Source organism: Anopheles stephensi, chromosome 2, assembly GCF_013141755.1.
Source record: "Anopheles stephensi strain Indian chromosome 2, UCI_ANSTEP_V1.0, whole genome shotgun sequence".
NCBI classification, from domain to species: domain Eukaryota; kingdom Metazoa; phylum Arthropoda; class Insecta; order Diptera; family Culicidae; genus Anopheles; species Anopheles stephensi.
Genome location: NC_050202.1, coordinates 14,391,036 through 14,418,960, shown reverse-complemented (window position 1 = coordinate 14,418,960; position 27,925 = coordinate 14,391,036). Strand labels below are relative to the sequence as shown.

At 43.4% G+C, this 27,925-nt stretch overlaps 1 protein-coding gene across 3 annotated transcripts; it reads left to right on the top strand.

Moving 5' to 3' along the window:
* The first annotated feature begins 162 nt into the window (after positions 1-162).
* Positions 163-27,183, top strand: LOC118504163 (DENN domain-containing protein 5B). 3 transcript variants are annotated; one of them, XM_036038296.1, is made up of 14 exons: positions 163-654; positions 2,116-2,402; positions 16,324-16,849; positions 17,383-18,403; positions 18,506-18,759; positions 18,867-19,076; positions 21,280-21,490; positions 22,142-22,412; positions 22,865-23,161; positions 23,847-23,982; positions 24,047-24,443; positions 24,510-24,628; positions 24,702-25,418; positions 25,533-27,183. In XM_036038296.1, exons 2-14 carry the CDS (start codon positions 2,150-2,152, stop codon positions 25,720-25,722), a joined length of 4,602 nt encoding a protein of 1,533 aa, XP_035894189.1. In that variant the 5' UTR covers positions 163-654; positions 2,116-2,149; the 3' UTR covers positions 25,723-27,183. The 3 variants fall into 3 exon arrangements, with proteins under 3 accessions (XP_035894189.1, XP_035894190.1, XP_035894191.1); XM_036038297.1 differs by lacking the exon at positions 22,865-23,161 and adding an exon at positions 22,612-22,647 and having other exon boundaries at positions 164-654; XM_036038298.1 differs by lacking the exon at positions 22,865-23,161 and having other exon boundaries at positions 164-654.
* The last annotated feature ends 742 nt before the right edge of the window (positions 27,184-27,925 follow it).

Genomic DNA, 27,925 nt, shown 5'->3' with positions numbered 1-27,925 from the left:
TACATAAAACCCAAAATTAATCCATTTCTGTTTGACCGTTGCTCGGTTGACTAAGAAAAGGTATCCCACCACCGCTGCATGACAGTACTAAACCCTGCACAGTAAACGCACCACCACTGCTTTCCGTTCGGGTCGCAGTCAATCGGGGCCGTGTATTTATTTTTTCAGTTTGTTTTTCTTTGTCTTTCAACGCGAGTGGGTTGCGTGCGTGAGCAACGTCCGAGGAAAGTTCACTGATGGAGCTCTGCAATTGAAGGCATCCTCCGAATCCTCTACAACCTGTGCTGCTATTTGTGTGTGCTTAACTGAATCGGAAAATTCGGGCCCGACTCATCATGCTACAATTCGTGGGCCGTTCAGCGTGAAAATTGTTCAACGGTAGAAAATGGATGCAGTGGCAGCGTCCTGCAGCAAGCATCTCTCAATCGACCGTAGCCTGCCGTGATTTGCCGTTGCTACACTCATGCTGTGATGCTTTTTTTCGACGGCCCATGAAAAAAGTCATTAGCCCTGAGAGCCTTGGGGTTTTGCCCTTAGATCAGTTGATAGCCTCAAGCACCAGCGTTGTGTGAGTGTGTGTTCGTGTCTGTATTTTTGAAGAAATCCTCAATCGTTCGTGTTAATCTTCGTCTTAAAAAATCCGTGCCCTAAAAAGTAAGTGTGATGTGTAATTTTTAATACAAGAAGCAACAACAAAAAAATCCTACGCTCTCCGTGTGGCCTCAAGTTTTGTGGCGTAGATAGAAAAGAGCCTGTTCCGTGAGAATTGTGTTCAAAAGCGAGTGTGTGTATTCGAGTGCGCGTGTGTGCGTTGGTAACGATTGGTATTTGCTCTCGGTGTGTCTCTCCGTCTTTCTCTCTTCACGCTCCAAGCTCCAAGGGTGAAGGCCAAACGGCAAAGAAGATGCTGCGGAGCAACAAGAAGCAGCAAGAAGAAGAATGTTAGAAAGCGTCGTAGAATCAATTCGTTCCCGTGCTGCTGGGCGGATTGCTGGTGGCATCAAGAAGATATTGGAATCGTTACTCCCTTTTGTAATTGGTTCGTCGCCCAGGAGGTGCAATCTAATGGTGGGAATACGTAAGACCCCGACCTTTCACTTCCTGGCACAACGGGCACAACGCACAGCCGGGGGTGAAAGCTTCGTTGCTACACTAGCCAGCTCTCACTCCCCCCACCAGTTCACCGCGCCTGTCCTACGGTGGGGGACATTTTGCAAGTTTGGGGCCACGGTCGTCCTGAGCACGGTTGTAAACACGTCTGCGCGCGCGCGCGCTATTCCCGTGTAAACAATTCTATTCCTATATTGGCCATTGCACAGCAGCGGACAGCAAACCCCACTTCTCATTGGCTTATCGTTATCCTTTTAGGTGACCGCCGCCGTTCAGCAGACACGTGCAGGCGTATCGGAAGGGTTAAAACGAATTGCACTTGGCAGGAAAATTCACATCATACCTTCAAGTGGGCCGAGCATACGGCATGCTGATAATAAAGCAAACAATGAAACAAAAGCAACAACCGGTGGCGGAAAAGATGGACGGCTTCTGTTTTGGTTGAACAAGCAGCGGGAAGGTCAGGCGATTGTATACATTCGTTCTTACGAATGGTGGTGCGTGCGTCGTTTGCTTAGACCCCGCTTGTTGTTATTTTTATATAGCCAGTTTGAATGTTGCATTCTCGCACCTCTGCTTTGTATCCCTTTGGCTTGCCGCGATTCTGCGCGGAAAGTGCCCTTTTGGCCATGCCACGATGTGTTTACCAACAGCGACGCAAATCGGTCAACGATTATGCGCGCGTGGGTTCACAACGTGTAACAGTAAGAGAGCGAAGAGAGAAAGAGAGAGAGAGAGAGAGAGGGAGCGCACGAAAGAGAGATTGGCAAGATCAGCGAAATTATGCCAATTAATTGCGTGGCGTTTTTGACATACCAAGGAGGAGGTGGAATTTATCAAGCAAAAGTTATTCATCGTATCGCTTCGATGAAAATATGCTTGTGTGAATGAATGTTTGAATATGTGTTGGTGATGTTTTGATTTGTGGCTAAAAAATCCGCGTCATAACCTTCGCCGTCCGGCCCCAAAAATCTCTTTTATGTTATTAACATAATTTTCTTCCAGTTTGTGTAGCAATTCCTCTCTGTGTGGTTACAAAATGTGTGATAAAACAAACGGCCACGGTGGTATGGCTGACGGAGGTGGCGGTCGGAATGTAACGTCCGAAGCTGGAACAAATAATGGCGGATCGTCGACGGACTCGGTCCGAAATCTTACCGAATCTCCTGGCCCCGGTGGCCAACGGTTAGGCCAGAACGATAGCGTGCAGCAGCAATTTACACGCTTCGCAGACTATTTCGTCATCTGCGGGCTGGATTTGGATTCTGGGCTTGAGCCAGATCTGTTTGCAGGTAAGATTTATGGTTAAGTTTAAAACATTGCAGATTAGTTACATTTTCGGCTATAAAATTATGGTTTTGATATGATTAAACTATATAAGCTAATAATCAGCAAAATGTCCACGAATGAAATAACTTGAATGAATGTCCATGAAATCCATTTTGTGTTAATATAACCACTAATCAGCTTAAGAGTTCCATCAATGTTTCGAGGGCTATTTGTAGCGTGTATTTTCATACGACTTCCTCGGCATAACCGAAGTTTACCATTATGGTAGACTCCAGCATTCTACGTCCCGGACGATATCAATTGTTGTCAATTAATATCAATTGACTGTCCCGTTGCACCCCTGAAGCAGAATGTTTTGTAATGCAAACATCACAAGCCTGCATAAGCGTGGCGTGAGAAGTAGTAGTGACGTTCTTGATGCCAGTCTCCAGACCGCAAGGAGCAGCCAACGTGTATATCCACAGTGAGCACAGCCACAGCAGCAGGAAGTTTTACACAAATTATATCAATTGAAGTGGATGCACAGTTGCTTCGCCACTTCCGTAAGTGCATTGCACTGCTTGCCTGTTGGTAAGCGATTTTAAGGGCACGCAATTTTAGACCGAGCTGCTCGGAAGGAGCAGCCCGGACGCGAGCCGATTTTGACCCATGCGCGCTACATTAAAATGCTAATTCATTGCTTTTATCGCTGCGCTTTCGAGGTAAACAGAGGGTGATAGTAGCAACAACAATCCCCACATACGACGTGATATGATAGGGGATGAGTGTTTTGTGTTGCCTTTTTTTCCAACCAAGGGAAATGAATGTTTCGCTATCATTTCTTACCGTGGCTTCCGGAATTTGTCACGTGCTTGTTCGAAGTGTGGCAGGGAAGGTTTTTGTTTTGAATATCTCTTCTTTACTGCTAATGGAAAAAGGGCCGAATTTATGTTGGGGAGGAATATTGTTGGGGTGTCTTTTAAATGAAAATCTAAGTTTATTTTGTAGCTCATTTAAACTATATCAATTTTGGAATAAGCGGTATTAAATAAGAAATGTTTTTTAATTGGAAAAGCTTCTCAAAAGCATGAATCCGATGTGCACATAATATTGAATATCCCACATTGCGCAGTACGTCAGTAATCTGCCATTGCTGTTTAATATTAAAGCCCCAAGTGTTACTGCGGGTTAGCCGTAGCAAATGTACACTGACGTACGCAAGACACCCCTTCCTTAGGCAGGAGATTTAATAAAAAAGCACTTGGCGGCGGCTGCTAATGGTATGGGAACCACGGTGCGCACCGATTGACCAACAGTGTGAGCAGAGCACAAATGACCTCAAGAATGTGGCCCCCCCATACTTATTCGGCGTGCGTGGCAGAACTTGGTAAAACGGGTCCGGACTTGGATGGCCGTTGGCTACGGTCTCCCCATCTCACAGATGCCTTTAAGTTTGAAGCTAATTTTTCAAATGAGCTCTCGAGACATGTATGTCGTGCTTGCGGTGTGCGGCTATTGAACTCGTGTGAGATGCTGAAATAATGCCGTTGGTTACGGTGCTTGGCGAGCGAATCGGTCCGTTGGAGGCGACTGGTAAGGGTGGTACAATGCGTCTTGAAAAAGTGTGACATGTGTGGGAAGTGTTACGTAGCTCCACTTGGAAGTCTTATTTTGAATATCAAACAATGGACGTACAGACGGATATCAGATATTATCGGAAAACATATCAAAATCTTATGATAACGCATGTGGAGTTATCTGTGATGTAAATAACTTTTTAATTTTTATTACAACTCATGTACAAACGAGAGTCAAACCCTGTGTTGGCAACAGTACAAGAAAACATGAAGCAAATGTTTTGCTTTTCTTTCTGTCATGCGGTTGAAAACCAAACAAAATTGGAATAACAAGAAAAAAAAGCTCAAAAACAAATGCTGCCATTTTTCTACCAACTCTGTTACATGACGCCTGCAATGTAACTGTCTGCCGGTGGGGTTTGGCATTTAGATTCGCCGACGTGATGTTGTTGGCACCCCAGTCCAGGTTGGGAACACCTGCAAGGAAAGGGGGAGACCAACGGCTTTTTTTTTCAATTATGCTGAGTGTTAGTTTTTTTTCTTCTTCTTCATTTCAAACGATATCGCAACGAATATGCCTCGAAAAGGAGACGTTAACGTTGCACCTTTTTTTCTAAAGTGCTGTGCAATGCAGTGCTTTTGTATCATCAGAATCGATGGACGGAATTCAATTGGCTATTTGCATTTTTGTTTTTTGATTCAGCATTCTCAAAGGTGTGCTGTGGGTGTGTTACTATTATTTATTATTAAATACAGTGATTGACAGAATAGATCGGCCCACTTCTTCCATTTTTAAGATTCCTTCAAGAATACAAAAAAGATGCGTCATTTAAAAACTTAAAAAAAACATTTGAAGAAAAATTAGACATCTTTTGGTTCGCGAACTTGTAGTAAGTAATGTCCAAAGCTAGCAATTACATTGGATCATCGCTAGTAAATCGTTGGGAATAATCTTTCTTATACAAATAAAGTTTGGAGCTGTGTTCGATCGGACAACAAGAACCAAGAATTCTTTTTGTAGCAAGTTAGTGCTAACAATTTGGGCATATCCATTAAAGGTCATTGAAATTCAAATATTATGGAGCATAGAATAAATTTAACATCTTAAACTTGCTAGGGAGAATGCTGGTAACTTCTTATAATTTTGGAGAACAATTCTAAAGGTAGATGAATCGCCAAGGGTGTTGTTTTTCGTGGAGAAAAGTGGGAAGTCTGGTCTAAATCTTTGAAATTTTGGTAGAATTATCTTGCCTAAACATCAGGAAGTATCCTTAATTAAGCAGTATATTCAGGAGGATAAGCGACCGAACCAGACAGACAATAAAAAAAAGATACAAGATAAAATATATATCGGAATGCATGCTAGAACTAAAAATTAAAGGAAGAGGTAGAAATTATTAAAATAATCTTGGAGTCCCCTCTTACCCTAGGAATAAACTGTGCGCAAAATCAAAATTGCGTATTTTTTATATCTGTCAATTTTTTTTCAATTCAATTCAAATGTTTAAATTTTAAATCTTACACTAAACCGTGGTCACATCCTCGTACAATTTCGTTTTCTTTTCAATTCGTCACTGCTTGACAGTATCGTTCGTTATCACGCTTTCGCCGACCCCAAAAGTGAAATCGATGGCACGCGAGTTTTGTACTCCGAAGCCACGATGACTCACTCCGCAAGTGATGTGACATAAATGCTGTATTGATGTGTGAGCTCTCGGGACGGCTACAAACATTGCAGAATGTTGTGAGCGTTAATAGCAGGACTGCAAACACTTCGACAAATCAGTTAGTGGATGGACATATTTTGACATTAATAATGTAGATATAAACGACACAAACATATCACTTTGACGTGACGGCGGAAAGATAGTGAACCATCATCATCATCGTCCGTCTGACTTGGCTTTTAGTGTCATATTTTGTACAGACATTAATGATGGTTTATCAGAGGTCGGTAATCTTTATACCAGCGCTTTATTTACTGAATCGCTCCGTACTGTGTGGGACATTAGAGGCATTAGAGTTCAATGGCTTCATTAACTAACTACCAATAGTGTTATCAAAAAATAAACAAACTTTGTGATTCCCTGCCCTCCTCGGCTAACTCTTTTATCGTTGGTTAAACGCTAACCATTTATATTAGTCACAACGGTGACGTTTCACATTTTCTAATGAATGAAGTTAGCTCCGCACGTTTACAATCCAAGCCCAGAAGTCACGGTAAAGCGACAATTATTAGACAATCTCGCTACAAGGATAAGGATTAATATCCAGCAAGAAAGTCACCACAAAGACCGTTTACTGTCTATCGGACGTCGCGAAACCAACGCACGAACTGTGTGCTGACGTTTGTGGGCGAAGAAATCAGACCAAATGGCGCCCAATCTGTCCGTCTAGCTGGCTCAACCACGACGATGACGGGACATTGTACTAGCGGGAACTAGCGCTGACTTCCAGACACTCTCTCCAGGCTCATGCTTCCGGAGGAGGAACGCAGAAAGCCTGGCCTGCCAAGTATCGATTTTCCATTCACCGCCTGTTCTGGTGAGGAAAGTGACGCTTACGTGTTCGGAAAAGGGTCCATGGAGAGTGGAACTTTAGCGGGACACTGTGGGTTTGCAATTGTTTTTTTTTTTTTCGAGCGATAAAGTGCAACTTTTTGAAATCTTGGTTGGAAAGACACCAGGGAAGTTGTGTGTTTGTGGTGGGCAAAAAGTTTTGATAAATCGTCCCAGACGGGTAGTTGATTTGTGACACGGTGAAGTAGTCTGTTGGCAGACAGGGAATTGTTGGTTTGCTGTTTCAAAATATGTTTGCCCGTTTGTTTGCTTGTTCTTGATACGCTTCAGTGAGCGGAATAGAATGAATGAAGTTTCTAAGACAAAAATCGCAATACTCTTGAGGTTGGCAAATTAGGATTTTATTACAGTACTCGTGGTAATCAAAAATGGATTGAGGAGTTAGGGAACCTCTTTTACCCATGTTAAGCCCAACTTCACTGATGAAGTCCGATCCTAGCCCTCGCATAAATCCTTTACCCTTGGCCATTTCGTTGACCAGCTACATATATCTCCGTCGGGAAATTGGCTAGGAACTCCGCATAGAACAGGCACACAAACCTCTCGCGGCAGTTGTTTACATTTGCTCTACATCGCTTCCGGATGAGGCGAACGTGCGTTACGCAACTGACCGTCCAACGCATACATTATTCAGCGTTTCGTCCGGTGAGGACCTGCCAGATTTCTGCCCCCGTGGGGAGCATCAACGGGAGGCGCGCACCATTGGCAATTTATCGTTTTACTTCACAGGAATGCTTGCTCGTTCGGTTGTTCGCGGATGTTTGTGTACACTGCGGATGGGAAATCCCAAAATAATCTCACTCGCAGAGACCACAGAGACCTGTACTGAGGGCGCTTGTTACTTAAGACTTGGGTCGTTAAGTAACAACGCACATCAACACTAGAACCAGTGCGAAGTTGCGCAGGAACGCATCTTTTCTCAGCAAACTGGCCTGCCTGGATTTGTCCTCCTCGCAGCAACGGCTCACAGTCAAGGCGAAACCGTGGACGGATTGCACATCCATGCACATCTAGTGGCAAAGCCGATTCGGGGCCGTATGGAGCAATGTTATTGGGGTACAAATTTCAACCAGCGTGTTGGATGCTCATAAAAATTGAACAGTTTTCGGTCTTTGCTGTGGGGCAGCAAACGGTTGATGTAAGATGTGTTACGATCCGTCCAGCACGGGGATTGGGTGATGGATGCGTGTCTGAGTGTTGAAAAATCTTGAGAAATCGAACATCTTGCAGATGGTACGCGAGGGAATTACCTTTCGTCTCCATTGCATCGAGACAGCACCGAATACGTCACAGAAAAGGGCAGTTGTGTCGATGGAATGGAATGTATCGCAGCTATGTTGCCTATAACGATGTGGTTTTATGAGTATTCAATCGGGTATCGTCCAGCTAACGAAGAGTCACGCTGATTGATGAACCTCGTTCGGCCCATGTTGGACGTGTTATCGGTGGAGGATTATTGAATTATCGAAGGTGTCGATTGTATAACAAGCACATGTGTCATAAGACCCCACTTATCTCAACTCTGTCTGCAGCTAGACGAAATATTTATGTTCAATTTTTGTTTCAAAAATTTGATTGAATGTCTTAATCTTTCTGTCCTGTTCTAACTGTGGGTTTTATACATTATCTTTAGCAGAGAAAGTACGACGAAGTTCAGTTCTTCCAGTAAATTGCCCACATCGTCTTGAGACCAGCGTCCTAAAATTTTGAGCGGCCCCTTGGTAGAGGCGGCAACGGCGCCGGTCTACATACGGCAAGGCCGGGATTCCAATCCCTCGTAGTGATGACTGACTATCCAACTACGTGGTAGAAATAAGTCTAGTAAGCCAGAAATGGCAGGTATATGACCAATGAGGTCATTGGGCCAAGCAGATAAATTCCAGAAATGTTTCAAAAATTTCTAGTTATTGTAGCTAACTCGACAGAACCGGGCTCTACAATTACAAGACCTGCTGCAGAACTGTTGTGCGAGGTCCAAGTGGCAGCGGATTGTTCTGGATCTTTGTGGAGCAATTTGAATATCCGGAGTTATTCCGGAGCATCACAGATATGATCACAGGAGATTGGTGGGTTAATCTGAAGCACCTGAGTATACTTTAGAGTTTGTTCTCGGATTTGAATCCGTTACTTCATTGACGGAGTTGGAATCGGTTGTACAGAGTTCTATTCATTAATTGTTGCGAAGTTACTCCTGAGCAATGTATCTCCCGGAGGTACAATGTAGCAATGAATTGATCAGTAGCTCCGGAATTTACTTCAAAATTTACTCAGATACCCATCATTGACGGTGTTCATACGAATTCGTTTATCCAATTTTGTGTCCAACTGTGCTATAACATAATTTATAACGAAAAATATCCAATTTTTTCTTGAGGATTTCGCATAATTCCCAGATAGTCATTATATTTTTTCTCAACTTTAAAATACTTGCGAAAATACTTATACAAAAGCTTAAGCTGAAGATAACGTACCCATAGCAAATATTAAAATGCGTTAACGCATTCACATCCCTGGCAGCTATTTAAATCCTCCCCCAACAACACCTGGGTACAGTCGGGGTAGGAACTACTACTGCGCATGCCATCGTACCTGGTCGGCAAAAACCCAAGCCATCTTTCCCTTGATAATGTTCCAAAGTTCAGCCCTGGAAAAAAGTATTTACGGTAACGACCTTGAAAAATATTTGAGCCCATCTCATCCACAGCTCAGCTCTGGCATTCGCGTTGACCAAACAATGACTTTGGCATTTGAAGTTTCGATTTCACTTTTACCTTCATCGGTCACCTCTTCTGCTCTATTGCCAACTTTCACTGAACTGAAGCCACGATCGTATGGCAGGGAGGGAGGTATTTTTTTCCCTACTGGACACCACCGTTTGTACCGTGCACAAATGCACCCCCTACTCGGTTCGTATTGGGTGTCTGTTGTGTGTGTGTCTGTAAGTGCATTTGCACTTGTCTGTAAATTGGCGAGTTGTGCAGTGTAGAGTGAATTTAACCATTATTTTCACTCCGCCGGTGGTCAGTACACACGACTCGAGTTTGTGACTCGTCTTGATGCATCTCTTTGAGAGGGGCAAATGCACTTGGGCGATGTTGGGGGTCAGGTACCTGGTCGCAATTTTAACAAGCCGCAAGCTCCGTGTATGCGAGAGACAACCGTTCGTTCCATCGGTTAAGCACTGTAAATGGTTCGAAGCTTGGACTTTGAATTCCACGCCAATTTCTTACGCGTGCTTTTAGGTTCACGTGCCCTATGCAGATTTCCCATACAACAAAACAGGAACGAAGGGTCGTTTTTTTTAGCTTGAGGCCGTTTTGCAAGGCCCCACCGGTTGTGTGATTATTTATTGTCTTTGTGCAGAGGATCGCTATGGGAAGGAAAAGCCTGAGATGTAGCAGGAGCTTACCATTGCCGCTAAATCGTGGCTGAATTTTAGGAGATCTTTTTTTTAAACACAAAGAGACATTAATTTATGTAATGAGCACGTATGTGCAGTTGAATTAAAAAGGAGCTTTTTCCTCATATCTATCTCTAGCTATATGTCTTGGCCAGGGGTGAACAGTTTTTTTAGGTAGGGAAGGTCTTTTTTCAATTTGCAGTAGCGCGCAATGAATCTCGTCTTCGTCTCGGTACGGTTTCTTTGCACCAAGAGAAAGTTGAAGCTAATGAACTTCCGCAGTCGATCTCCAGTGCATTCGATATGGACAGTTTATTTAGCTGATTATCCGGTATCAAATGGCGTGACAGGTGTAAAAGCTCCCTTTTTCCTTCAATATCGCGAAATTAAGAAAAAAATGATTATAATCCATTTCTTCAAATTTTCCAAAGCCATCATTTAAAGCATGAGAAGGAAATCTCCCACGTGAAAATCACGTGACAATCGTTTTACGCCTTTGGGGGTTATTTTTTCGTTTCGTGTGAAAATGTGCTGCGCTTTTTTCACCCAATTCCCATATGATCATCTTTGCGCGCCGCGTGACGTCGGTAGTGTGACCGACTTTTTATGGAAAGAAAATTCACATGTCTGCTCCCGATGCGCATTGGAACGTTCATGATGCGAACGCGAGCGATTGGAAAAGTGACGGAGCAAACAAAATAAAATAAAAACTTCTCCCCCCAAATCTTATATCCGGAATACGTTAACACAGATAGACAGACAGGGATGGATAGGTGCTTCAGATGATATTTATTCAATTCTTTCCCGTTTGCACATTGGAAGCGTCTTCAAGAGCATTTAACTATATTCATATTGATGCGGTTTCTAGAGGTGAATAAATATTTATTTGCTCCCTCTGTCTCATTAAATTATCTTTCCCTTGGTAAAGCTTTACTTTTTGGGACAGTTTTTTTCTGTTTTCAATTTCCAACCACTTACACGCTATTGATGACAGCATCGTTCGTGAGGCACTGAGTGGAAAGGAGCGTTGGCCAACTACAGAGCAATAGCAGGTGCGATTTATGGTGTTTGATTTCGCCAGTACGTGACCGTGCCGGAGCAGGTTCTCCGATGGCCTTTCTGAGGCTTTCCACTTTTGCACTGTTTCTATGCCATATTCTGCGACTAGTTTAGAGGTTTGCAGTGCTGTAAGTGTCGTATTTGTGTGTGTGTGTTTTCGATTGAAAAATTTGCAAACATTCGTTTTGGTTCGCAGAGCTAGAAACAAGCAATAACTCTCTTCTTCTACTATAGTACCTCCTTCTCTCATGTGTCATATGATGTCTTATAGTTCACTATTCAGTTCAACTTGCTATTTTTCTCGTTTTTCTGTTATTTTATTTAATTTATTTTATTAATAAGATTTTTATGGAGTTTAATTTTGTTATTTTACTTTTTGGTTTATTTGTTCCAATTAGCAGGCGTTTTTTCCATATTTTTATTTAACTAATTTTGATTAATTGGGCGGTCTGGTGGCCGAGGCGACAGCGGCGCCGGTCTTCACACGGCAGGGCCGGGGTTCAAATCCCATCCAGACCGCCTCCTCGTACGAAAGGCTGACTACTTTTCTACGGGTAAAATTAAGTCACAGAAAACCAGAAATGGCAGGCCGAGACCTCTCGAGGTTGTAGTGCCACAGAAGAAGAAGAAGAATTTTGATTAAATGTGATTTTTTAAATTAGATTTCTTGGATTTTTGCTTAATTTTAATTGATACATCTGTTTTTTTTTTTAAATTTACTTTCCAGTTTCCTTTCTTATTGCTTTTATTATTGCTTTTGCTTATTTGCATAAGGTTGTGAGAGGAATATTTTATCAATAATATTTATTATATCGTAGATAACTTACTCTTTAAAGCTAAAAAACATGATCAATCTTGAAGAAGATGTGTATATTGTTTATTTTACGTTTATTCTTGTTACCGTCTTTCTTTTGACAAACATGTCTAAGTTTGAAAGACTTATTAATCAAGTTGACGGAAATTAAAACACAAACAACCAAATGCCCAAGAACTGCATTTATCTTTCCCTTCTCCTAGATTGATCGTAGTCTCCCTGTTGTGTGATCTTAAGCAGAGTTCAGTAAACAACATTGAAATACAAAAATAAAATTGAAGGGAGGAAACGAGGAAGCACGATTAATGTGTTTAAGTTAAAGCAATGTCATGTGAGCTTCTCATTGAGCGCTAGTCGTAAATTAGATTTTGATTTATTAGGTTTTTATAAGAAGTAATCAAGTCCCCAAGCCGCCTGCCTGGCCTAGAATGTAAACGTAAAAATCATCGTTCCTTCCGCCAGCTTGTATTTTTTTTTGATTTAGTTGATGAATTATTTTATAATGTATTTTTTATAGGTTGGCTATATTCCTTTAAAAATTTACGTACACCTCGTGAGACGTTCATTGTTTTGAAATAAAACGCCACGGTCTGCGCCTATAGAACCCACTGACTCTTGAGCGATTAGGAGCATTCTACAAATTTTAGTTGACCCTTACTAATAAAATTCCTAATTTATATAAAAGTCCCCTCAATCAAGTCAACCTAACACCAAAATATGTTTAATCAACTAATGCGCCAGACGGTCTCCTGCTAGCGATTTAAGACACCAATAAACAGTTCTGCCATGAGTAGCATTTTTCTCTAATAAATTGATCAAGGCCGTGGGGACCAAAGTTCAGCTACCTCCCATCATGTATGGTCGGAGTGGCGTGAGCAAAAGGATTCATGTCATGCCAAGAACCAATGTTTAGGCGGTGTCCATGACTTTTAGGAGGTCAGCAATAAATAAGCCTTGTAAAGGTGGAAATCATTTTCCTGACGATGATTCACCCTAAAACGAGAGCATATACCAGGTAGTTGCTATCTGTGACTCATGCAGATATGTGGGTTTAACTTGATAAAATTTGTTGTCGAAATGTTTTGTTAACCTGTAGCATTAGATAAGACAATTACACTGTTGAAAGACGATAAAAGCAGCTTATTAACGCGAAAGCAACTAATAACCATTGGACTAACGCAAGCAAGCGGTACTTCCTTGTAATGCAAAATGGAAGATGATAACCAACGCTTTGTATCGTGCGAGGAAGTTGATGCCTCGCTGTGTGCCCATTATTGACTAGACATCGCTAATAGCTAAGGGTTTTCTGCAGCAAAGGGAATGGTTAGCCATTTTCCCATCGGTCGTATGTGTGTGTTAGTTACTAATTACCATTTTGCTTTAATGTGGCGTTCAAACGAGCATTTAGCGGTCGGTGTCTTGCGGAAATGTGGCTCTTGGTACATTCGAATCCACAGCAAAGGTGCGTTCGTCCATAACCGTCCGTCCTACCAACTACGATGTGGTAGTTGCAGTAAAAATACTACACTAAAACATAGCCAGTACTCCGACGGTGTGCAGCCGCCGGGTGGAGTCTAATGGGTTGGAGAGGGTTAGACTAGGGCGAAAAAATAGTCCACGCTTGACTGGCCACCTTCGAAAGTGAAATCGGAAGTATATTTTTCTTACCATTTTCCTTCTTTTCGCTCTTGCCTGCCTCCAGTATTGTTTTGTTGAATCCACGATGGGAGGAAGCGAAACCATTTGGGCGATTTTAAAACGACCAGCCATATCGAGAGGTTTCCCACTCGAATTAATCGTGAAATAGAAACAAACATTGTCCGGTACTGAACGTCGAAGAAAAACAAACTTCCAAACGACGTGGTATAAGGGCCAGTTTTTCTTCACTTTCTTCCCCAACATATCCCTCGAAGATGAGGTTGCTCATAAAACATTATCGTTTGGTAGCCCAGCTCGAGCTCCCATAACAATTTGACGCGGAAGGCAGGTATTGTTTTCGATCGTAATGAGCCGGTGCTAATTTAATCATCCGGTAGCCTTTTTCATCATCTTCAACCCATATCGGCAGCAGAGCCAGAGCCTACGGAAGACCTGAAGGTTGGGCCAGCTCAGAGCGCAGCCTAAACAGACCTGTTGCATTTCGAATTTGTGGCGAAGAGAGTTTTACCAAACGACCCTTTTTAGAATGGCGGTGAAAGTTCGACACAATAACCGGCGGTGGTAAAGAGGCAGTGTGATCATAATTTTATTAAGGGCGACCATTCCCCGTCGGCACATCAGCGCCCATGTGTTTCGAATTATTCATGGAAACCTTTATTACGTCCGAATGCAGGATGTGATGTTGTTTTTCTGAAGCAAAAAAAAACCCACTGAAACTGTTTTGCTTCTCTTGTGATAAGCAATCAGCTGATTGTTGAAAATGTACGTCAGTGGTGTTACAAGTTACATACGTTACGGTCAGCATCATCGCAATACAAGTTTGTGTGAGTGGTCGACATTATCGGTTATCAATGTTTGGTCTGCATAGTCTTTGTCAAATTGTTTGATAAGGCTATACTTTTTATGTTCCCTTGTGTGAGATTTATTACTCACAGTGCTTCAGCCTAATATTTGTACATCTCAACATAATAAAGCCCATTTTTTGTGATCTTCAAATTTTTATATCTTGCCTTTACTTCTCTTTAGAGATATCTTAAAGAGAGCTTCAATTTTTAGTTGCTATTTATTAATAAGATTACATAAGTTCGTTAATTCTATAATAATACTGTAGCACCTCCCGATCGAGGTCTTTCTTTCATGAGGATAAGGTTGGGAGATAATCTTGATGTCTCAAGTCCTCGTCGAACTACGATCAGTCATGTAAAGGCCGCTTAGGCGAGACTTCTCCAGCAACGGAGTGTTCCGGAGTTTACTCGGGAAAACCTCTGAGTAACTAATTGATTCAAAGCATTGGAGTACATTCTGGAATAATGGATTCATCCGGAGCATTGGAGCATCTTCTTCTTCTTTGACCTAACGACCTCTTTTAGGTCATGCCTGCCATATCTGGCTTACTAGACTTAATGATACCACGTAGTTGGACAGTCAGTCCTCACACAGCCTTGGAGTATACTCTAGAATAATGGATTCATCAAAGCACTTAATTAAGTATACTCTTAATTTTGCTCGATTGTAGATCCACTATTTCATGGAGAAAGTGGATTCGTATTCCTGAGTTCCAAAACCATAATTAACTGTGTCTGTTGGACCTTCAACCAGACATAGGCCTTTACAAGAAAACATAGATGATAAGTTAAGCTTAATCAGTAAATAACACCAAGGAACATGGAAAAATCGTTAAAAAACTGACTTAAGCTTCTTTTGTTTAGTTAGCTAGTCTCCATGTAGACATCAGTTTCAAATTCTAGAGCATTATGAGTGTCCACAACTCGAGTCATTAGGTCGCTAGTATAATATCTTATATTCTTATATTATAGTTTGAAAGATTTTATGAAATTTTATATAATTTCAAAAAGTCTTTCAGAAACTGTATCTATTTAACTACATTACAAAACACCATTCGGATTGGTAGGGAAACATAATTCCGTCACGCTTTTTTTTTTGCTGAAACTATCGTAATCTTTTGCAATCGTTGCTATCCCACAATCCAGCATACAAGCATCATTACGCCAAATTGTAACAGTTGGCCTCATTTTAGTGAAGCATGTCATAAGCTCACCATTTACCAACCTCATGATGTACAACGTGTGCCGGCTTGGCTCCCCATAGCATAATGCCGTTCGGATGAGTGGGATGTTCACTAAGCGATTCTAATCACTTTGCCACCTCCCCAAACCAACCGTCGGTAACACTTGCTTACGGATCTTCAATTGGGAGGGGGTTCAGTGTGTGGTTGATGCGCCTCTGGTATGGTGCAATTTTCTAGCAATTGTGTCTCCGCATAGAATGGGTGCTGTGTCAGTAGGCTTTCCCGTCTTGCCTTCTTGCCTCTTCTCCCCATGCAAACTCGCACCCATCTTGAATGACAACTTTTCTTTCCGGAGGATCGTCTTCGAGTCGGCATGACGGCATATAGCAGCATTATGGTAGCGGTACTGGAGCTCGGTCAATAGCCCTCTGTTTGGCCTTTGCCTAGAGGCGAAGAAAAAGCAGTTGAATAAGTAAAGACGAACTACCGTTTCGAGCGGGTAGCAGTAGGTCGTGCACATAAGCGTAGGTCATGGAATGGTGGAACGCTTCCAGGTCTTGCGTATGGGAGTCTGTTTAAAAGGTGAATGCATAAACAAACGAGAGCAATCCATCTGAATTCCAGCTGAAGAGTTTTATACACTTAGTGTAGCTTACGTACACATCATCATCCTTCACACATGATCAACGTTTTGCACCGTATAAACAGGGTCCGAGTCAGATGCTAGGCACTTCACTGTTGCATGCTTAGCGTGAGAATTCTCGCCAGTGAAAATAACATTTATTAAACTAACTTTATTTACATTTCGTTTCTTCTTTCCACATCAGGCGATAGTCTCCATTGCTCGCCGCTAGACAGTGCGTACAAAAGCAAACCGCTCGCCCACTACCCAGAGCACGTCGCGTGGAATCCCTTCGATGCGCACGGTATCTGCATGCTGTCCCTGCCGCAGGGTTTGCGCTTTCGCACCCAAAAGCACAACATCGAGCCACGGTTCCACGCGTTTGCGACGACGCGCGAGGACGGCAAACGCTGCTACGGGTTCAGCCTGGTGTTCTACGAGGAGGTTCGCAACCGTCAGATATGCAGCGCCATGCACACGCTCCAGTCGATGTTTATAACGGAAATTTCCAGCTCGCAGCAACCACCGCCGGGAACGTTGCGCCGGGTGAAGGAAAGCCCGGTTAGCCGTTCCCTGCCGAGACACTTTAAAATAGCGGCCCAGGCACCGGCATCCGCGCTCAGCTACTACGACGTCACGAAGGATAAGCTGTACGTGGCCAAGAGCCTATCGCTCGTCTGTCAGGTGCCGTACGCACACGTGGCCGAGCTATTTCTGCAGAATCTCTATCGGTAAGTATCGGTGCTGGGGGGGGGGTGTAGGTGTTCCGCCTACTAAGAATCCATTACACTGGGGGTAGAAATAAACGGTCAGCAGACGGATGTGTTCTATTTGTGTGCTAGAGGTAATCGTAAAAAGCGCAAGGTGTGTCTGTTGTTTGTTCCTTCCTGTGCAAAATTCTGAGCTATGACGTATTCAAGAACGTATCATTGCTTCGGCTCTCTTCGTGAATTTTATTTTCAAGGTGTTTATTTTTACCGCAAATGAGTGTTATTTTTACATGAGTAATACTTGAAAGTGCCAGACAGTATGTAAGCATTGAAGATAACAGACTCGTACTTTGGAAACAGCCTAATGCACTATTGCTTAACACAGCTCAATGAGATATTCTCACGACACCCCCTTAAAAGCTGCTGACAGCTTGTTTAAATTGACTATCTTCGTACTTCTCGACTCGACGTACTCCACTATCTGTACCTAATCTGTGCTATAATTCCACACACCTTTATTTTGAACCACTTTAACAATGCTCTTTTTATTCTAGTTGTCTTCCGCGACATCCCGGTTCCCGGCTGAGCCTGGAAAGCTACGTGTACAATATCCTGTACGAGGTGTCAACACCGCCACCGGGCAAATCGATACGAATATACATACCGCCGGAAGAACCACACCTACCTCCGATCGCCACCATCCTCCAGCGTCCGGCCCAGAAAGACGAACTGCCCTTCATGGACTTCCCGCTGCGGTTGCTGTTTACCTATCTCGGTGTCGAGTGTGTCATCCAGCTGTTCACGTGTGTGCTGCTCGAGAGCCAAGTGTTGCTCCGGTCGACGGACTATCAAAAGCTCACGATCGTGGCGGAGTGTATCACTTCGCTGCTGTTCCCCTTCCAGTGGCCGCACGTGTACGCCCCCATCCTGCCTGCCTCCCTGCACCACTTCCTCGATGCGCCGGTCCCGTTCGTGATGGGGCTGCATGCCGATAGCGATAGCAGTGTGCGTATCGGTAGCGAGGCAAACCTGTGCTACGTGGACATCGACAAGAAGTCGGTACAGCTGCCGGAAGAGCTACCCTCCTTTCCGCACCGGCACGATTTCATCTCGGAAATAACGGCCGTGCTGGACAAGTACTCGGTGCCGCGCGATCGTTCGCTCGATCCGCCCAGCATACTCAGCCCAAAGAATCTCCTCAAGGACCATGACATGATGACGGCGAGCTGTACGCTCCCGTCCGGGATGCACGTTCGCCGGAAGCATTCGCTGCACGATCTGCTCGACTGGGACCGGCCGAACTCGCCCGACATGCCACTGCCCCCGACCGCCGTACCGGCCCGCCCGGACGTACGGCAAAGGATCGTTGATATTGTGCGGCGCAGCGGTGGGGATGAGGTGGACAGCGGTGGACCGAACGAGGTCATGCCGAGTGCCAAGCAGAAGCAACCGCTCTCCACCCTCGAACAGTACTACGAAGATCTGAGACTGAACAATGCGTTGCGCGAAATTTTCCTCAACCGGTTCGTGCAGATGTTTGCCGCGTACGAGCATTTTGTTATACTTCCAAATCAGGTAGGTTAACGGTTCGATGCCTCTCCGGTGTACAAGACTCGCCAATCATCAAGGACGCCGCTGGTCGTTCCATTCTAACGCAATTTCTGTTTCCCCACACAGAGCAAAGATGAGTGGCTAACGAACAGAGAATCGTTGCACAACTTCGACAAAGCATCGTTTCTGTCGGACCAACCGCAGCACCATCGTCCGTTCCTGTCCCGGTTTCTCGAGAGCCAAATGTTTGCCACGCTGATCGACAACAAGATCATGCTTTCGTGGGGTGACGACCTGAACGGATGTCCGCTGGTCGACAGCTTGAACGGTGACATGGAGTACAGCTTGAAGCTGTTCGACTCAAGGATAAAAATTTTACGGTAACTTCCTTTTTACTCGGTCCATTAGCCACGTGACTCCTTCGTGTCGAGCTAGACAGAAACGTTAATTGCCTATTTCTGCACTTTTTTTTTCTTTGTCTTTGCAGTAAGCGTTACGGTGGCGAAAGCATGATCCGAACCGCCAACTATGAACCATGTATACTAGCGAGTCAAACGCAGAAGCTGCTGGACAAACGGTTGCAGACGGTCGATATGGAGGTTGCGCCACCGAGTGAAATCCTGGACAAGCGTGCACCCTACTATCGGAGCTTCCCGCTGCTGGAGAAATCCGTCCTCAACCAAGAATGCGTCTCGAGGTACGAATAGTGCACATACGCGCCCGTAAGCATATGTGTATGTGTGTGTAAGCGTGGTCAAACTCCTCCTCCCTTTCCGGAAGCAGTTGCTGCTGGTTTCATGAGGCATGGTTTGTTTACTATTTTTTCTGTCCATGTGGGTCTGTGGACTTGTGTGGGTGTGTGTGTGGATGCTGTTGGGTGTACGGCTTTGACGTGGCGATCAAAAGAATATTTTGCCAGATCAATGGGGAACGCTACGAGTGAAAATCCCCAAACGGAAACGGAATTCTTATCATACTTCTTCTTCTATTCGAAATTTGCTTCCAATTTGGTTTCGGTTCTCGGATTTGATAAGGGTGTGATGCTTTTATTTTACTATCAATATGGCAATTCTTTAAAGAAATACTGGTTTTGATGAAGGCTTTCCCGACATATCGATAGAAAACGAAACAGCTTCCCAACGACACAACCGACAAAAAAATGGTATCAAAACAACGTCCTCATGTGTAAATTGTTGTGATATTGCAAGAGTTATATTAGATACGTAAAATGGTTTTCCATTGAAGCCTGTGCATATGTTTTTATATGTTAGTTTGCGCGTAAGTTTTGTTTTTTTTTCTTTCTTTTTATCTGAATGAACTAGCATTGTTTTAGAATTGATAGTTAAGCAATTTTAAAATTTGTTTTAATCGTACGTGTACGTACTAAACTAAGATTCGACGATAATTTTCTTTTGCTGTGTTCTGCATTACAGGGTTTCTCAGGACAGTTCAACATTGTAACTATACATGTCAACAGCATAAAATGCTAATTCGACGTGTTATATGCAATTCAACCTCGTTAACCCTTTTCAACATAGGAAAACAAACTTTCAATTCCGTAAAATTTCGTTTGACATGTAGTGTTACTATGTTGAACTGGCCTAAAAACCCTGTAATATCCATCGTTATCTTCTAGAGACGCACGCATACGCGTGTGTTCTGTGCTAGGATATTTTTTATTCTGTTATTTTAGAAAAAAATTGCTTACCGGACGGATGGACGATGCATTTTTAATATGAAATTTTAGATAGACATTATGCGTGTGCCTCATAAAAAAAATCTCTAGCATTTTTTCAGTAATTTCAATTTTTTTCGAAGCTTTCCTTTCTTTTTATAGTTAATTTAATCAAAAGCACAGAAAAATCGCCAACCGGTCAAAAACAACTTAAACTCCCTTTGTAATATTTTTTTTTCTTCAAACTTTTTTAATTTACACACGTGACTTCTTTCGTGTACAATGTAAATGCTAAATGTTCTTCCATTACCTTGTGCAACAATACCTACCAACCAACGAAAAGACAACACCAAGCACGCAAAACAAGAGCTTCCTTACGCACACGCATATTACAATACCGTTCACAACCAAAGGTGATACGTTAAACCTATCTCCTCCTTAGCTAGTAACTGTAATTAGTTCGTGATGTTCCCTCTCTCTCTCTCTCGTGCGTTTTCGCGTGAACTGTGTTCTGCATGAATATGATACGTTTTGCATGAACTGTGTGTGTGTGTGTATGATTCGTGATTATGTTTATTAGTTTTGTAGAATTTATTAAAGCGACACCGCGACAGGAATCGTTCCATCTTTCTTAGAAGCAGCAGTAAAACCCTGCCCAAGTCGGTGGTCACACAACGAGATGGAAAAGGAAAACGAAACGAAATGCAATAAAAATCCTTATTTTTTACCCAATTAACAAACACCAATCGATGCATCGCTTTTATTTTCTCTGCTTAAATGTACGTTTCTTTAAAGCTGTTCCTTTGCGAGCTTTTAAAATATCGAAGAACTATAGGTCAAGCCCTCAGCTCCCTGTTTCGTTGACTGTCGTTTGTTTTCTCAGCTCTTCGCTGTATTTTGGTCGCTTTAGGCAAAGTGCGCGGCAATGAGCAAAAGAGTGTTTGTAATTTGTGCAGGTAAGGATTTTTATTTTATCGCTACTCTCGGTTTGTATAATACAACGTTTTTTTCTCTACCTGTTTCGGTGATTTGAACACACCCTTTATCTCGCTTTTCCTTCAGCACTTTATTCTACTTTCTGTGTGTTGCACTTGAACTAATAATACACGATCTGTTTGGCTTTTGGTACATTAATACATTATGGGACTTTGCAATCTGTGTGTAAGCTCTTATGGATACGATTAATGCACTGTGTTTTTTGTTGCATCTCTTCACTTACTTTCAGAGGCAACAGCTTGCGACGGGTGAAGAATGGCAGCACAAAGTGGAAGGTGAAAGAGATATCTCTGGACGGTGGCACAACCAACTTACCGGGACTGTCCAAGGATGCGGATGGGAACAAATCGAATCGCAACTCGGCCAACCTGTCCGGTGCTGAAATTAGTCCGGCCCTGCTAGCACAGGCCAACTGGACATTCGTGGAGAAGCTGCTTAAGGTGAGTTATTGTTGGACATTTAAATTATTATTTTAATAGGCTAAGGAGTAGATTAGGCTCACAAGTTAAACGGAGCGCAACTGTATGCAAGTGGGGGGAATCTATTCAGACTTTAGCCAAAAAATATAATAAAAGTTATTATAAGGTGTAATGAAAGTTTGTTTAAGTATTCATTAAACATTTTATCAGTTTTTACTAACTCGTTCAATGGTTTTAATAAGCTCAATTATAATTTTAATCATTACTGATCCATATTTGTTTCATTTTTATAGTAAAAAAAGTTTTTAAGTGTATTTTAACTAAATAGTTAATTATTCATAATTTTAGCTGGAAATTTGTAGAAAATTATATAAAAACTATAACAACATTTTCCACGCCAAATGAAAATGCTTTACATAATTTATGTGCACAACTTGCTGTGAGTTATTTATTTATAATTCCAGTATTACGGCATGACGCCGTATTGTAGACTTGCTGTGAGTTACTAAATTAAATAATTTTGTCCATTTTCGTCATGTTTTCATTCCACTGTGCACTTCCACGACAGCTTGCGTGCGAGTGTGTTCCATGCAACCTGTGGGCCTATTCTACTCTTCAGCCTTTTGATACGTATTAAATAATTAATCGTGCTCAACATCTCCTTTTGCTCAGGACATCAAGAGCAAGACAAAGCGAATGCTGCTGGAAAAGATGGGCACGGAAGCGATCGAGCTCGGTCTCAGCGGGGAAGCATCGGTAACGGGTGTGGAAGAGAACACCATGATCGCTTCGTTGTGCGATCTGCTGGAGAAAGTTTGGTCCCACGGGTTAATTAGCAAGCAGGGCAAATCGGCCCTCTGGACGCATCTGGCAGCGTATCTGGAGATAAAGGATTGTCAAAACCCGGGAAAACATCAGATGGAAAACAGCTATCTCACCCCAGGTAGGTGTGAAATCAAAAACCGATCTGATTCGTTCGTCAGTTTCTTTTGCAGCATTTCAGCGCGAGCGGTGGCCGCCATGTTCCTGTGAGAAAATTGTTAAACAGATACCACGATCGGCCTCCATCTCTACATCTCTCAAATATTCGTATCAAATTGTCCCTAAATTCATCTATGCAACATTCTCTTTCCCACATACAGCCTTAGCGTGGACTGTCATGCGGAAGCGGATGGATTGTACGTTGATGATGTGGTTACATTAAACTTTGCTTCTTTTGCGCATTTTGCATGACATTCACTTATGTTTGCGTGTGGTTCATTTATCTATTCGATTCTTTTCCTCACCAACCCATTCGATAGAATTTCCTTCTTTTTTAATTTCCCTTTCGTTTAACGTTCTTTTTCGTTCCTTTTGGCTGCGCTTCTTGCTCCCGATTTTGCATGGGAAATTAAGCAAAAGCACGCAGCAACTCGGAAACGCGCTACCGCACACTGAAGCCACCGAAAAGCGGTGGCATCGCGCCACCGGCTGGCTTCAAGTATCACACCTCCATTGCGCACAAAATACGCCGGCTGCAGGGCCGTACGGTCACGGGTAGCGGCGGCACGCTCTACGCAGCATCATCCGCGGAAACGGTACCAACGTCGCCGGGTCGCTTTACTAACTTTATGTTGTCCGATGTCGTTGCTTCTTTTGTCGGTATGCGTAATGGGTCGGTAGCTAACCTGTTTGCCACGCGCAGTCACTGCGGTGAGTAATGTGTGTCCCTTGCACTGTGGCTCTGTGGGCCGTGCGTGCGGGCTGTGTGGCTGTATCCGTTCGCTGTATCGCTAGGATTAGAAAGTATCTAACTAAAAATGGATTAATTGTTCAGTGGCTTATGGTTAAGAGGTTAAGAAATCAAATAACATGAGTTAGGACATTAAAATAGATTTCTTTGGCGGCCTGGAAATCTGGCGACTTCCGAGAATTTGAACGTGTTCTAAAAATGGAGACCACATCATATAAGCTATATCTAAATGGTTTGTAATTCCTATAAATTACCTGCCATTGTACATAATATCTCTTAATTAAATAAAACAAAATCAAATATGGCGGAAGTATTGTAGAAACTAAAATTTAATTAACAAATTAAATTTCACTTCCCTTCCAGCGTTGCTCACTCAAGGGTCTTTGGCACTACACTTTAACACGAGTTGCTAACTACTTTTTCGCACGAGGCGCACTTCATATTTATCTTAATATGTTTTTTATGTAAAACATAATTTTCTTTGTTTGTTTTCGCGTGTGCTTATGTTTGATTTTCCTGTTGATTTGTTCCTCCCTTGATTTACCTGATTTGCTATTTTGTTTGCATTTTCAGTTGCAGTATGATTTCTTTTTGAAGATTATTATTCTTGACATTAGTATGACACACTTTTAATGCTTTTCACAGATCTTTCATCGTTAGCCATCGAACCGCAACTTCCACCGCCTTCCCCAACGCGTGGTCGGTCCAAATCGCGCGAACGTAAGAGTCTTGGTCCCGAGCAGCTGCGACCACTTCCGGAATCGCTAGAGTTTGACATCCGGTAAGTAGTTCACTGAATAGTTTCAACGTGCCGGATCTGTTTATGAATTTAATTGGTTTTATAGCAACATCCTTGCCATGACGGACATTAAAACGCACATCGGGTACGCCCGTGCCTGGGTACGGTTGGCACTGGAAAAGAAGGTCCTCTCGCGCCATCTGCGCACGCTACTGTCCGATGCAGCACTGTTGCGCCAGCTGTACAAACGGTCCGCCTTTGTGCGGTGCGACGACGAGGTGGAACAGTTCCTGTACCATCTGCTGACGCTCAACGCGGTAGACTATTTCTGCTTCACCAACACGTACCCAACGACCAAGCTCCCGTACCGGGTGGTTATCTTCCCGTCGAAGAAATCGAGCGCTGCCACAACGTCGGCGAACGTTTGGATTGCGATATCGGGCAGCCTCGGGGAAACGCAGATCATCAACGTGCCGCGACACTCGCTGGAGTTTGTGTTCCATGTAAGATAGTTGGATTTTGTGCGTCTCAAAATGAGTTGCAATAATGTGGCCGCTTGTCATTTGCAGCACAAAACGCTCGGCATCCTAACGTCCTTAAGAATCGGGCATGATGATACGGGCATGTCATCGAAATGGTTGGTAGAGCATGTCGTTATACGGAACGAAGTTACCGGTCACACTTACAAGTACGTATAGAACTTATCGAAAGCTTTGGGAGAAAAGAAATTGAATTTAACTTAATCTGCTACAACATTACAGATTTCCCTGTGGCCGATGGCTTGGTCGGGGCATAGACGACGGTTCGATCGAGAGGCTGCTGATCGGCCAGCTTGTGCCCCGCACGGTGGACAGCGAGGAGCTGGTGGAGGCGTGCCGAACGCCGCCCCGTACCCGCAGCCCTAGCATACAGCGGCCGGAGGTACGCCCGTCCGACATACAGCACATGCTGGGCGATTGCGTGAACGCCATCGTCAAGTGGCACTATCGGCCGAGCCGGGACCGGGACGCCAGCTCACTAACCAACCTGCTGTGCGGTGAGAATGGGCTGGTAAAGTGTCTCGAGCAAGCGTTCCTGTGTGGGTTCCGTTCGTCCCGGCTGTTCGGTCGCAATTTCTACCTTTGGGATTACTTCGTACGGGTGAAGGAACAGTTCGAGATTTGCTTGGTGGAGGAATCGGTCGAGACGGTGCGGGGTGGCGGCGGCGGTGGTGGTGGTAGTGGTGCCTCCAGTTCGCCACCGACCAGTGGTTCGAGCCCAGAATCTCCACCGCAAGGTACCAGCCATCATCTGGCCGGCACTGGTGGTGGTGGCGTCGGTGGTGGCAACGGTGCTGGTGTTGCTCTCTCTCCGGTCGCACGCCAGGAGTTGTCGGCCGTGTGGCACTGCTACTGTCACCTGATGGACGAGATCAATAACGTAAAGCAAACGTTGGGCAAGGATGGTCGGTTCCAGTTGTTTATCTGTTTAAGTTTGAGGTAAAGAAATTGCGCGCGTGTGTGTGTGTGTGGTCTGGTTTTGCTTTGCGCAAGTGTCTTCGATCAGGTTTTTAAATAATAGTGGAATTTTGTTTCGTGTTTTATCTCTCCCAGGGAACATCTCCTGCACCGGATGCTGGTGCCGATGGCGTACACACGCGTGACGGCCGAGATGTACGAGGAGCAGAGCTTCATGCGGAAGAAGGGCCTGCTAACATTCCTGCGCCAAATATTGGAGCCTTTGGACGAATTTCACATCGTGTTGGAAAACTCAATTACACAAGGTATCGGATCTCACTGTTAGGCTGGATTGGGTCCATATTCGATTAGTTTGAGCGTGGCAGAACCGGAGTGTGTGTAATCTCGGGTGGCACCCGTCTGGAAAAAATACTCTCTCTCCCTTTATCTCTCTACTGTACCAAATCATCACGTGTGAAACGGTGATCGCGTGATCGGAGGATATTTCAAAGTTCGTTAAGCTAAGCGTTTAGTTGTTTCAGGATGCAGCTACAGAGCATTACTCGGGGTTAAAAATCGTAACATTTAAGTGTCGAATTAAACTGAATCTACTATCGCGTAAAACTGCTGCAGGATCAGTCAGAGAAGCCTATTTCCCGGGGGAAAAGAAAGCATACGCTTTCCATTTCAACTTTCTCCAGAGCATGTTTGTCTGATCTTAGTGTGTGTGTTTGTAAAAATGCTCGTCGAAAGCAGAATTTATATTTGCTACTTCCTCCTACAAAACTTATTTCATTTCAATTAGCGGGGTTTTTGCAAATTATTTTCATCAATTTTAGTCGGGGGAATCTCGTAAACGGGTCCGAATTCAACACCGCATAACGGGCAACAGGGAAAAATGGTGTCTTCGGGGTTATGTTTTAAGCCGTTAGATTTGAATATTGTGTTGCATCGTGCTGTTCTCGCAGTTGGTCTCCGAATGTCGCTTGATTTTATAGATTAAGATTAATTACCAACCTACCACACCGATAGACTGAACCATAGTTGCGAGAGATTATCCCCCCCCCTCCATTTACTCAGTCTCAGACACAGAAACCGTGGCCAAAGAATAGTCAAACGAATGGGTAATGTCGCAAAGCTAGACCAACGGGCATCGATATCGTGAAATGGTGTTTTCTTATAATTGTTTAGCTTTTGAATTGTTTTCTATTTCGTTCGTTGAGTTGCTGTGTTTGCTGTTAATATTGTTTTCCTATTTTAAGCGCCGGGGTATATGTTTTTGCGAAGATTTTTAGCTTCTCCTTTTGTTTTAACTAAACGAGTAAGGATTGTGTAAAATTGGTAGCGTGTAAGAGGAACAAAAATAGTCATCGACGATAAACTGTGCCAAAAGAGAACGTTTTGTTCGACACACGCCACACACGACGCATGTCAATCACTTCGGGACATTCATGTTTCGTCTCAGACGATTCTAACGACAATTTAAGATCATGAAGCTGAATAGGTGTGTGTGTGTGTAGGTCAGAAACATATGTGTGGTGTAGAACGTTCCATTGCCCTCCAAAGTCAGTCACCCGTAAACAATCTCCTTATAATCTCCAGTGATGGGTGCTCTTCACCCATTTGATATTAGTCAATCGAACGTACATTAGATCTGTTAAGTGGTAGAAGAACCATTAGCTCTCGTGGTATAGCCGGACGACCGGTACTGTACGCACCACTTTTCACTGTGTCTTCGTGAGCATGAAATGTAACAACTAACAGGTGAAGTGAATAAAATCATCCATTGTCGTTAATGGTAGTGAAAGCAAATTCGCGTGCGTGGAAAGAAATTGAAAACATGATGATAAAAATGGGAAAGAATGTGCGCTATGTCTAGTTATCGGAATCGATCCGCCGAACGTTTTAACGTATATTGATAATAATTCTTTATTTGGTTGATCGCTAATTACACAATTACCAGACAATTCTCTATCTGATCAGTCTTTGGAGATTCCACGGCGATCTCGGAGATGTTATCTTAGCCATGGTCGTCGTAAAACCAAAACTTTGGAGCATTACGTACAGTTCCTCTCCCACTTTTCGTCCTGTAATTATTGAAAATAAACCTTCCAGAACCTTCTTTAATGTATGCTTATGCTCTTATGATGATTTTTCTGGTCTTACAAAAGTATTGGGTGGTCGAGATCTCATCCCCATTCGATGTTCTTGCTTCGAATGGACCAGAAATTGCATCTCGATTTTTCCTATATTTGCCTTGAGAACAATTCTTCACTAATCAAGCAATACTGCCAGGCTGTACTTCATAAATAAGAAAATCTCCACTTTCATTGCCCTTTTTTCTCTGACCGTTTAAAGTAAATTCCCTGGACATCACACCGAGAAGCATTACTACCTTTGAGTTGCAAAATTTAAAGTTAATTTCCAATAAATTACAAAACTCCCTCAACGACTTTTTCTCACATTTTCAAACCACTTTCTCTGAGCTTTCGGTGAAAGCTCCCATTTTTTTGACAGCTCAAGCTCCCCCTGGTTGACAGTCAGCTGAC

Excerpts from the sequence above, each read along its gene's own strand:
- LOC118504163 (XM_036038296.1), top strand. The coding sequence starts at position 2,150 with ATGTGTGATAAAACAAACGGCCACGGTGGTATGGCTGACGGAGGTGGC. Across the intron at positions 2,403-16,323 it reads TGAGCCAGATCTGTTTGCAG|GCGATAGTCTCCATTGCTCG; the intron begins GTAAGATTTATG and ends TTTCCACATCAG. Across the intron at positions 21,491-22,141 it reads TCGTGGAGAAGCTGCTTAAG|GACATCAAGAGCAAGACAAA; the intron begins GTGAGTTATTGT and ends CCTTTTGCTCAG.